Below are 11,493 nucleotides of genomic sequence, written 5' to 3'. Positions count from 1 at the left end.
CCAGGGACGCCCGGGCAGTGTGTGGGGGAGCGATGTTTACTCAGCCCATTCTTTCCCCCTTCTCCAAGTCACGGGGCTTTGAGCAGGGCTTCCCCAGTGGCCGGCTGTGGTCCCCCTCAACAGACCGCAGCCTGAACCCGATCTCATTCTTGTCTGGTGCCTCAGAGAAGGGGCAGAAAGAGCAGCTGCTTGAGTCCCTCAAGGTTCTTAGCAAGTGGGCCCTGTCTATTTTGTTGGATGCAGCCTGTGAACTTCTGGCGATGCATGCTTTCGTTTCCAGTACTCTGAGCCCAAGGCGGGAGGACTGAGAGTTTGAGGCTCACCTGAACTACATAATGAGATCCCCAGTCCCAACACCAAGGTTCATTGATAAAGCACAGTGGTAGAGCCCTAGCGTGTGAAAGCCCCTGGGGTTTGACCTCTATTACTTCTAGAAACAGAAAGGGTTTGTGAGGGACAGTTATTACCAACTTTGTGTACTGAGTCCATCTCTACATTCTGGGAACCATGTTGGCATTTTCTCTTACTCCTCAGGGTGGGTTTGGACTCATGCCCTGGACCTCTGGAACTTGAAGAAACAAATAAGCACTTTAAACCCCTTCCTTCCTAGCTTTGATTTTGGTGTGCACAGAGTCACCTTTCTTAGTGTTGAACAACGCTGTTCAGGATTTAGGGATACATCTTAAAGGATACATCTTACAGGAAACCCACGGTGGCCTCTGCTATTGGCTGTCAAAGTCAGCATAGCTTTTGCTTTGGATCAGGTTTGGTGATCTTTCCCTCCTCCCTCCCATCCCCCCTCGCTCCGGAGCGATCTCTTGGGAATTGCAGAATTTATTCAGCTTTTCTCTTCTGCCTCTGAGGAGTTTGGAGGGAACAATTTTAGTCAGACCAAATGTAGTAGACACTGTGACATGATTTATGAGTAAGATCCATTTATTTATTCCAAATGAAAATCTGCTACGAAGACAGACAAACAAGGTAACATTCCCAGTGGAATCGCGTTACTTCTGGTTGAAAAGTGAGTTCTATTAGAACCAATTTTAGGTTGACATAGATATGTGTGTATATACATATCTCAATCAAGCTGGCCACAGCTTTCAAGGCTGAAGTGGTTGGCGACTGAGGTCAGGGAAACCCCTCTGAATGGCTAGAAGGTTACTCATCAAAAGGCCACTCTATAAGAGTCTTTCCAAATGCTCCTGGAACCCTGAGCTCAGGGATGAAGGTCCTAGAACCGGATGAAGGTCCTGGAACCCTGAGCTCATCATGAAGGTCCTAGAAAGTACGACCATGCTTGTAACGGAAGCTTCAGTTCGCTCCCAAAAGGAATCTATTCCCTGTCATATAACTTACAGTTTGTCTTAAAACACTTAAATACCATAGGGTGTAACCCCACGAAGACATCTTAAATACAAGTGAAAATAATAAATATTGAAAAAGACTATAATATTAGGCTTCTTTCTAAATAGTTCACAGAGAGGCTCAGTGAATAAATAGGAGTGCGAGCTGAGGTATCAGAGGTTAATAAATATTCTAGGAGAGAGGTACGATGGTTTTTTTTTTCTTTCTTTTTTTTCCCAAGGAGCTGGCTTGGAAACCTGGGTCCTATACTAGAGATCTTCACTTTCTGGCCAGAGTCCATTAGCATCATTATCCTGGGTGTTTTAGTTGTTGAGCTTCGTTGTCATGTAGGCTTCTATGTAGTTGATGAAGATGTCAAACTCACTCATGGCTTTGTAGATGCCTTGCTCTTGGAGCTGGGCGGGGAGATGGAAACATTTCGTTAAAACACTGTGGAAGAGGGGCTGGGGATATAGCCTAGTGGCAAGAGTGCCTGCTTCGGATACACGAGGCCCTAGGTTCGATTCCCCAGCACCACATATACAGAAAACGGCCAGAAGCGGCGCTGTGGCTCAAGTGGCAGAGTGCTAGCCTTGAGCGGGAAGAAGCCAGGGACGGTGCTCGGGCCCTGAGTCCAAGGCCCAGGACTGGCCCCCCCCAAAAAAAAAAACAAACCACTGTGAAAGAGCCAAGGGGACTTTCCACATGCACAGCCGGGAGTGCACTCAGAGATTGCTCCGGCCCTGTTTGAGGATTCAGTCTTGCTGCCTTGGGAAGGGGCCGTGCCTTGACTGCTCTCTCTAGCCTTAAGCACAGCCAGGAGGAACAAAGCGAAAGGGGCCATTGATTTGACAAATCACAGTCTTTTCAACAGCTCTAAAGGTCACATACTCACATGACACTTAGGCAGAATTTGAGAGGATTTAAGAGGAAGTAGTTTGAAAGCAAGACAACGGAAGGAGGGAACTCTTTAATGCTTTTCTCTCCCACCAACAGATTGAGCCTCAATCTTCCCCTCTGGCCTACTGTCAGCTCCCATACAGTTGGAGCCCTGATGACACCTGCCAGGTGTCTATGAGAAGGACATAAACCATGTGGCTTCTGGGAAATAGAGGTTCACAGGCAGTTGGGCGTGTGAAACCCCACTGGGTAACGGGAGCAGATAGTCTCAGGCATTTTAGGAGGTGCGAGAGACAGATGGAAAGTGAATGTGAACCCAGTCTAGGTAAGTGAACAATTCTACTCTGTGCTTCTTCTGAGTCCTGGGGAGTCCAGGCTGACTCCCCAGGTGTGCCTGGGTGTGCACACTCACAGGGTGACTGCATGCACGTGTGGGCTCGGCCTAGATTCCCAACAAGTCACATTCTGTACTTTCTGTTTCCGTTGCCACTCTCCCCAGGACTCAGCTCATGGCCCTTGCGCTGGCTCGGTCTGTCTAAGTCAAAACCCCACAAAGGCACAGAGCAGTCATTTAGAAACTCCCAAAGGCACTTCACAGAACGCAGCTATCACCGAGGTGGTGGCTGCCCACTGTCTGAGGAGCTCACACCACTTGCCAGGTTCCCACACTCCCTTTTCTTTGGGGGAGTGGGCCGGGGCTGTGCTCTGCAAACCCTCTGGGTCACCCCCCCAAGCTCACCTTACTAAATGCGCTCTTCACCTGCTCCACGGCCTTGCTCTTATTTTCACAGGGAAGGAATCGATGCTATGGAAGTAAAAGAAAAAAAAAGTGTTAATGGGCCCGACTTCCAGCTCCCTTGTCTGTGGCACTGGTGGTGTGAAGAAAGGATCAGGTGCATCCTACATGCCTACAAGCCCTGCCTCCTCCACACGCACCACCCGGGACACAGAGAGAAAACAACCCAGAGAGGTGGAAGGCCGGTGCCTGGAGCTACTGGAGTGTTTTCAAGGCTCGAGGGCAGGGGTAGGGGTGGGAAGAGAACCCGGGTCTTGGCTTTCTCTTAGAACCTCCCCATGTCTCTTATCATTTTCCTGCCTTTGTCTGTCTCCTTGAATGTCAGCCATGGCTGTTCTTAAGTGCCTGAGGAATGGCACATAACCACATCTAGTGGGAGCAGATCTTTCGCCTAGCACTGTCCTGCAAGGAGACACCAAGGGATTTCCCCCAAATCAGCAAGAGGAGAAGGCAAAGCATCCATGCTAACCTCATGATCAGCTGGAGAATAAATTATCTGTGGGGAATGATTCATGGACACTAGTCTGGGGACAGTAGCCTCTTGCCTAGCAGCCAGTTGGGTTGCAATAAGACTTTGAGGAAGTAGAGGTGCATGTTTTCCTCTGCATGGGAACCTTAGCTCCCAGCCTAAGTCCAAAGAGGTGAAGTAGCCTTGCTTGAACCTCTGGGCCCCTTTCATCAACAGAGAGAGGAACAGTTAATAACCCACAAATGACTCAGAAATAACAGGAAAGCTGAGTGCAAATCTTCACATGTAAATGCCTAGTAGCAACCCCCAACCCTGCTCAGAAAGAAATGAGCAAGAGCTCTGACTCCAGGAGTCTTTCCAGATTCACACAGCCCTGCCAGTCCAGGTCTCCGTGGGAGTCTCGGGATGAGCTTGGCTCTTCTGAGCTGCAGAAGCTCAGGGTATTTTGGGGGCAGCTACAAAAAGAAAGAATCGATTTGCTACTCACACAGCGCCGCAGCTGCAACCGGAGAACCTTCAGCTTCTCTCCCAGGGAGTTTACATGTTCCATGATGTCTGGACTGTGGTTCTCTGCCTGGGGCATCACTTCCACCAAGTAAAACTGGATCATCTCTGACAAGGCTTGGCAACCCAGGTAACCCTAAGGACAGGAGCCAAAGGTTGGGAGGGCTCTGATGGGGAGAAGGGACTGCTGGACCTAGATGGAAGGGGTCAGCTTTGTCCCCATCTTCTGCCTCCTAGCACCGAGCTCTTTGTAACCCTTGGCTACTGATGAAATGCTGAGTTAAGGTCTTCCCACTTCTCCTTTTCAAAGCTAAGGCAGTGGCCCAGCTCCTACAGTCACAAACAAGCAGTGCCTGCTCTCACCTTGAAGTCCTCCAGCAGGGACTGGCTTAACAGCATGCTGTCCAACTGATCCTTTGTTTGCTGCAAGAACAAAAGCAGAGAGAGGGTGAGGCTTGGAGAAACACCTGCAATGCATGCCTTCCTGATCCCTGTTTATTTATAGGCTTTCATTTGTAACCCATGTAGCCATTGGCCCAAAAACTGAAAGGAGAGAGTTAAACAACAGCAGCAACAACAATTTGGTAGTGCTGAAAGTAAAGATTAAATCAGACCCTCCCTCTCAGGATCAGTTTTTTTTTTTTGTTGTTGTTGTTGTTATTGTTGTTTAATCTTGCTAATTTTGATGGAAAGGCAGAATTTCCAGAGGGCTCTTTCTGCAGAGCCCTATCAGGTACCAAGGGCATCTCTATGAGCCCTTCAGTCCTCAAGCCCTGTTGCCGGTCCTTTACTTTTTAGTGTGTCTACCGTGGACATCGTACTCCAGCTCTGAGTGCTCTCTGGGAATAAGAGAACACTTCCCAAGGCAGGTCTACCCCATACTGAATGCAGTTCCAAACCTCAGGCTTTCGGGTTTGGGTACTGAACAGAAGCAATTTGTCTTCCAGCCATAAAGTAGGGGAAACACCTTTCCCTCCAATCAGATCCTTCTTGAAATCTCTCCACCAATAAAGCATGGGGCTCCAGTGAAATCTTATAGAAAGTTTCTGAATATAGGAAAGACAGAGCATTCAACCTTATAGGCAGCTTTACCTGCACATCTGGGCTTGGATTTAATTCCTTGATCTAGGATTCACTTAAAAATAACAGTTTAAAGGGATAGAACAAGAGAAAGAGGAGGAGGAGGAGGACGAGGAGGAGGAGGAGGAGGGCTCTTCTTTCAGCTCCAGCAGAATGCCTAGCCCTGATAGTCCCAGGAAGAAAGAATGGGTGGCATTGTACTCACAAAGTAAGTCTTCACCCTGCCAAAGGCAGCTCGGAGATCTCGGAGCATGTGTGGCAGGCCAGCTGGGAAGTGGGTGCAGTTATTTTCAGACTGGGTATCTTCACCTTGACCCACCACTACTCCAGCCAGTAAGACCAGGCAACATAGCAGCACTGAGCTGTGCATGGTGGAACTCTGCTTTCTCCTGCAAGGCTACCTTGTGGTTTAGTATTGCCAAGAGCAAGCCCCTGATATACAGACCTTCAGTCCCCTTTTTATATTTTGGGCTCCACTAAAATCTCTCCACTTATAAAGCCACAAACAGATTTCCCGGTAACTCCTCCCACCCTAAAACTAATACATTCAACAGGCGTCAATTTTTGCACTTTTTGCATGCTAAGCAAAAGCACTAGTAAAATATGAACTTCTCCATTATGCTATTTTTAGAACGGGCTACCTCTCTCTTTCCTTTTTTGTAAAAAAAAATAAATGCCTTTGCTTCTCAATGAAAAACTGTTCTGTGCACAGAGACCCACAGCTGTGACTTCCACTCGCGTGCGCCTAGGTCACAATGACGTGGACCAACTGGCCATTCCAGAATACACCAGGATTGAGAAATAAGTGGATCTGCACTCAACCTGGGTTGAATGATCAAGAATTCTCTGTGCTGACTACAGAAGTTACCTTAGATCTCCCTGCCTCAGTTCCACCAAGGAAAAATAAGGAGTGGGAGAAATCTTCTTAAAGCTCCCTTACAGTTTTTCGTTTGGTGTTCAGTGACCCAAAGCAGGATCAGAGTAGGGCTTCTGTTCTTTCTCTGGCCATGGATTCATTGAGAAGCTCAGGTCCCCGTTTTCCCCTCAGTTGTCCGAGCCTGGGGAAGTTAGGAAGGCTAGCTTGAACTTCCTAGAAGCTTGCTGTGTTCCAGTCAAGTTGCTGTGTTCAGTCAAGTTGTGTTCTTACCATGACCTTTAGTATCTCCATTTTTGTACTGGCTAGACCAAGATCCAGAGCTGTTGTACAGCCTGCCCAAGATCACGCCCCCCTACCCCATCTCCAGAGTGAGAACAGAAGGTTGGATGAAATGTTCCTTAAGGTTTCTTTCCATTGTCTGTGGCTGGAGCCTAATGCTTGAGAGATGGGGAGGAAGAAGGAGAAAAAAGTAAGAGCTATAAGTCAAAGTTTTGTGAAAGCTGTGGGAAAGAACCTTTATTTCCCCTCTCTATCCCTCAGTCTGGCCTTGGATTTGCAGGTGTGTGTGTGTGTGTGTGTGTGTGTGTGTGTGTGTGTGTGTCCATAAGCAGGGCGGGCCTGCTGTGTGAGGATAAGGAGGGTCACTTTACTTTACCTTTGGTTGGGAAAGGACCAGGGCAGTGACATCAAGGCAGATATTCAGTGGTCTTTTGTGTTTGGATCTCCTTGGTCCACAGGGGCATCTCTTACCACCTGGGTTTGGACAGTTAATGCAAAGAGCACTGGCCTAGGGCCATGAGCCTGAGCTGGCCCTGGCTTTTGTCACCCTGGACCTAGGGAAAGTCCCTTGTCCTCCATGTGTCTGTTTCCCATCTGACCCAAAGGGATCAGGAGGCTCTGAGCTTCAAAAGCAGTAGAGCTCAGTGGGGGGCATTTCTCCCGGGTTCTATGCTATCCTCCCACTCCTGCCTCTGGAGAGGGAGGCATCTCTGAAGGCACTGGGTTCCATGTGTGCCCCACTGGTGAAAACATTTGTGCCACCGCACGTGGGCCAGGCATCCTGGATCCACCCAGTCTGTAGTGAGCAAGAAGGAAAGGCGAGAGGGCCCAGGTACACCCTGTGGAGTTAGCTACTGTGGCGACTCCTGGGTCAGGACCAGGGGACTGTGGCTTCCCCTCCCAAGCCTCTAGGGAGAGTAATGCAGAAGTCGACCAATTGTGAAAGTGGTCAAGAGCCTTGCAGAAACTGGAATGGGGCTGACTCAAGATGTGCTGCTCCTGCCAGATTGGGCTGCATTCTGCCACTAGAGGGAAGCAACCAAGGCTCCAGTTCCAACACTTGCACCTTTCTTCTTCTTTTTTGGCTCCTGGGTTTTCTGAGTTGTCTGCTTTATCCTAGAGAAGGGACCTCCTCTCTGAGCTATGCAGTCTAGGTGCAGACAAACCAGCCCCAGGGGCCCAAATCCCAGGCAAGGCTATGAGGTCATCCCAGACACAGTCAACATAGATTCCTTCTTAAATTTCTCCCCATTGAGCCCTGCACTTAGCACAGGGAAAATCTTCCCCACCACATCACTGTCATCTGTGTACGATCATCTTGCTCATTCAGCTGGGAGCCCCCCTGAGCAGGATGTTGTCTTTTCTTGACACCCAGCATCAAGTTTGGCCCACAGAACGTACCATCTAGACTTGAGACTGGCAAGCATAGTGCCCTGCGAGCTTCCACCAGGGCTGGAGAGTGGAACATCGAAGAGGCTGGCCTGACACTGGCCAGAGAGGCAGGGAGAGCAACTCAGGAAGATGGGCAACATCTCTTACACCTTCTTCTTATACAATCATATCTATCATCTATCTATCTATCTATCTATCTATCTATCTATCTATCTATCTATACATAATTATAAATACTATGCTATACCAGTACGTTATAAAAATGTAGCCTATCAGCATGTATTATACATTATACTATACTATATGAATACATAACAAAGTATGAATTTATGTAATAATTATTATATCATGCATAATATATGCATATACACCCACAATAGCAAGGTGAAGAGAGATGAATAAAAACCATTGTTTTTTGGTTTTTTGTTTATGTCCGTCCTAGGGATTTGAACTTAGGGCCTGGGCACTATCCCCAAGCATTTTTTGCTCAAGGCTAGTGTTCTGCCACTTTGAGTCACAGCTCTACTTCTGGTTTTTTGGTGTTTAATTGGAGATAAGAGTCTCACGGACTTACCTGCCCAGGCTGGCTTTGAACTGCAATCCTCAGATCTCAGCCTCTTGAGTAGCTAGGATTACAGATGTGAGCTACCAGCTCCTAGCTATTCATGATTTTTAATCCATAGTCCAAGAAATAGGGTTAAGGTTAGTATCTGACTCAAAGCCAATGATCTCCAGTCACATGATTTGAACTTGTTGCCCACTCTCACCTTAACCTTTCAGCATCTCAATGGTCAGAGATAACCATAGGCAAACTCTTTGGTGCAAGCCAATGGAGACATTATCTTTGTGACAATTTATTTCCTTAGTTTTGTTGCCAGGAACTTGGTGTAGACATTTGCGATAAGTGAAGACTGCTCTGTTACTGACAGAATGGGAACCACATAGCTATCTCCTATATTCCAAGTGAGTAAGAACATCTGGTCATCTGAAAAGTCATGGGGACTGGGAAAAGCCCCAAGCCTACATAACCACATGTGAGATACAGATTCCCACAGATGTGTGTCAGGGCATTTGAGTTTGGGTTTTAGTACAAGAGCAGAAGACATGGGGGGGAAAGGAGTGAGATGTCAGGCACCCGTGGATTGATAGTTGGGTGGATGGATGGATGGTCGAATGGATGGAATATCATACTGGGTACGAGTTGTGTCACGAGGACACAATTGTCACTAACCAGACTGTGAACTTCTTGGGAGCAAATGACCCAAGTCAAGATGCTTAACAGGTGTCTACCAATGTCCTATGGGGTTCAATTTAAGTAAATAAGAACAAGGTTGTGGGAGAAGAAATAGCTCTCCTCGTCTGCCCCATAATCCAAACAGAGTTTCCCAATTTTTGTTGTAAGATGCCAATGAGAGAAAAAGACTAAACATGGCTCAAAATAGAAAAGTCTTGCTGTGTATCCCAGGCTGGTTTTAAGCTAGTTCTCCTCCTGCATCAGGCCACTCAGGGCTGAACTTACAGATATGCATTACCATGCTGAGCTTGGGACTGGATTTTTCTGTCTCACCCAACAAGAAAACCAGAGGCAGGCAGTAGAGGGCTGGTGTCATACTCAATCTCCAAGAACCATGGTTTCTTTCTTCATGTACACCTGCAAGATGTTATAAAGCAGGAAGGTGGTGGAGTAGAAGTCTGAGGGCAGGCCAGCCCAGGCAATCCTAATAAATCTTTTGGGATGCTCTACTTAGTTTCACCATTTTAGTTGCAGAGTAATATGGGCAGATGAAAACTGGTGATGACGATGACAATGATAGTGATGATGATGAGTGTGTGTGTGTGTGTGTGTGTGTGTGTGTGTGTGTGTTAGTCTAGGAAGGTTGCATCTGTAGCGCACAAAATCTTAGATATCTCCCCTCATGCTCAGCAAAATGGCGGCCTTCTGGTATGGTTGCCCTGTGCCTTGCTGTGACCTGCAATTGAGACTCAACAAATGGGGCCATGCTGGGAGCCCTGTGGGGTACACTGAGGAGGCAAGAAGAAGGCTGAGGAGTCTGGGCTTGCCGGATTCAGGCTTCACCAGCTTGTTCAGCAGAGGTCAACACAGGGAGCAGACAGGTCCATGATGTAGGCAGAGAAGGTAGACTTGTGCTCACCTGGGGAAATGGAGGCCGCTTAATGCTTGCCTCTTATTTCTCATTAGTATTTTATTTTTATTGGGGGGGCGGGGTTTGAACTCAGGGCTTCATGTACTCATTTGGCTTTTTTCACTCAAGGCTGGCACTCTGTTACTTGAGCCACACCATTGCCTACAGCTTTTTGCTAATTACTTGAAGATAATTGTCGCACAGATTTTTCGGCCTGGGAAGGCTTTAAATCATGAGCCTCAGACCTCAGCCTCCTGGGTAGTGAGGATTACAGGCACGAGCTACCAGCGCTAGCCTGTCGCTGTTTTTCTAAGGCTGAGAATGCGAGTTTCATTTCTTCTTACCCAGGATATCTAGTATGCACAATCGTTTTGCTGGTTTGAAATTTCCAGCTTTGCCTTGAATAACCTTCCTCAGCTCCTAGGGCAGAGATCTCCTGGCTTCTCTTCATGGATTTTAGAAGCACCACACCCACAAAATGTGGCCAGGTGTGGTCCAAGGGAATAAAAGGTCTGTGGGGAGCGATGGGGGTACTTTGACATTAAGCCTCGGTAGTTTTAGGAAGAGTCTGGGTTAGTGCTAAAACCAAACAAAGTCAAGTCAGAAAAAGGTTAGGCAAACTCGATCTGGTGCTTTTCTGAGGATGGTGGCGGGCAGACACTGCAAACCACAGTGGAAGAGCTGATCTTTGGGACAGCCAACGTCCAATGTGGAATTCCCCTTTGTGCAACTGTGGTGCCAAGTCAAGCAATTTGGATTTTCCTTAGAGGGCACTCTGCCTTGTAACTTCTCATGTGAGCAGTAAAGCTTCTCGGGGACACCAGGTGTTTTCACAGGCTGCTCAGAGGCCCAGACTGCTTTCTGTTCCACCTCTATGTCGCCCCTTAGGTAACTAAAAGCATTGGAGCCTGTCTCCATGATGAGATTTGGTTTATCCAAATCTCCTCTCCATGGCTGGTACCTTAAACATGACACATCCTGGCAGGGACAGCTCTGTGACACGTTACTTTTTCAGCCTCACTGGGCTCTAGGGGTAGAAGGGCCCTGCCCTTCCTCGGGCCTCTCTATCTTGAAATTCTCAATAATTGCTAAACAGAGGCCCCCATCTTCATTCTGCACAGGGCCTCTAATGTATGCAATCAATTGTGTATCTAAGATTAAAATCATCTCTTTCTGTGACATCACCTTTACCTGATCACCCCTGACTCAGTACGTCTTTCTTCCCTTTCCTCTACCGACTGATTCTCAGATCCTTCAGATTTTTCATCACAAGTATTTCTCCACTCTGCTCATGTCTCTTGATCTCCACAGTTACCCCTAATGACTGCTGTAAGCTGCCATCTTCTCTCTCCTGGATCAAAAAAAAAAAAGGATTGCCTGATTTGTATTCTTTTTTTTTTTTTTTTTTTACAGTCCTGGGCCTTGGACTCAGGGCCTGAACACCATCCCTGGCTTCTTCCCACTCAAGGCTAGCACTCTGCCACCTGAGCCACAGTGCCCCTTCTGGCCATTTTCCATATATGTGGTGCTGTGGAATCGAACCGAGAGCTTCATGTATAGGAGGCAAGCACTCTTGCCACTAGGCCATATTCCCAGCCCCTGCCTGATTTGTATTCTAACATGTCTTCTGTAAACTGTTCTCCACTTGGTAGTGACCATTTCCAGACAAGAATGTGATCATGGCTCTCCTGCTTAAATTCTTCAATGG

At 47.6% G+C, this 11,493-nt stretch overlaps 1 protein-coding gene across 1 annotated transcript; it reads right to left on the bottom strand.

Annotated features, from left to right (window-relative positions):
• Positions 1-1,667: 1,667 nt before the first annotated feature.
• Positions 1,668-5,530, bottom strand: Il10 (interleukin 10). Its single transcript, XM_048356958.1, has 5 exons — positions 5,299-5,530; positions 4,377-4,436; positions 3,997-4,149; positions 2,984-3,049; positions 1,668-1,760 (listed from the first exon to the last, which is right to left on the bottom strand). The coding sequence occupies exons 1-5, from the start codon at positions 5,461-5,463 to the stop codon at positions 1,668-1,670; spliced, it is 537 nt and encodes a 178-aa protein (XP_048212915.1). The 5' UTR covers positions 5,464-5,530.
• Between the last annotated feature and the right edge of the window lie 5,963 nt (positions 5,531-11,493).

The sequence above is a fragment of the Perognathus longimembris genome, chromosome 11, assembly GCF_023159225.1.
Source record: "Perognathus longimembris pacificus isolate PPM17 chromosome 11, ASM2315922v1, whole genome shotgun sequence".
Classification (NCBI taxonomy): domain Eukaryota; kingdom Metazoa; phylum Chordata; class Mammalia; order Rodentia; family Heteromyidae; genus Perognathus; species Perognathus longimembris.
This window is presented reverse-complemented; position numbering and strand designations above follow the sequence as displayed.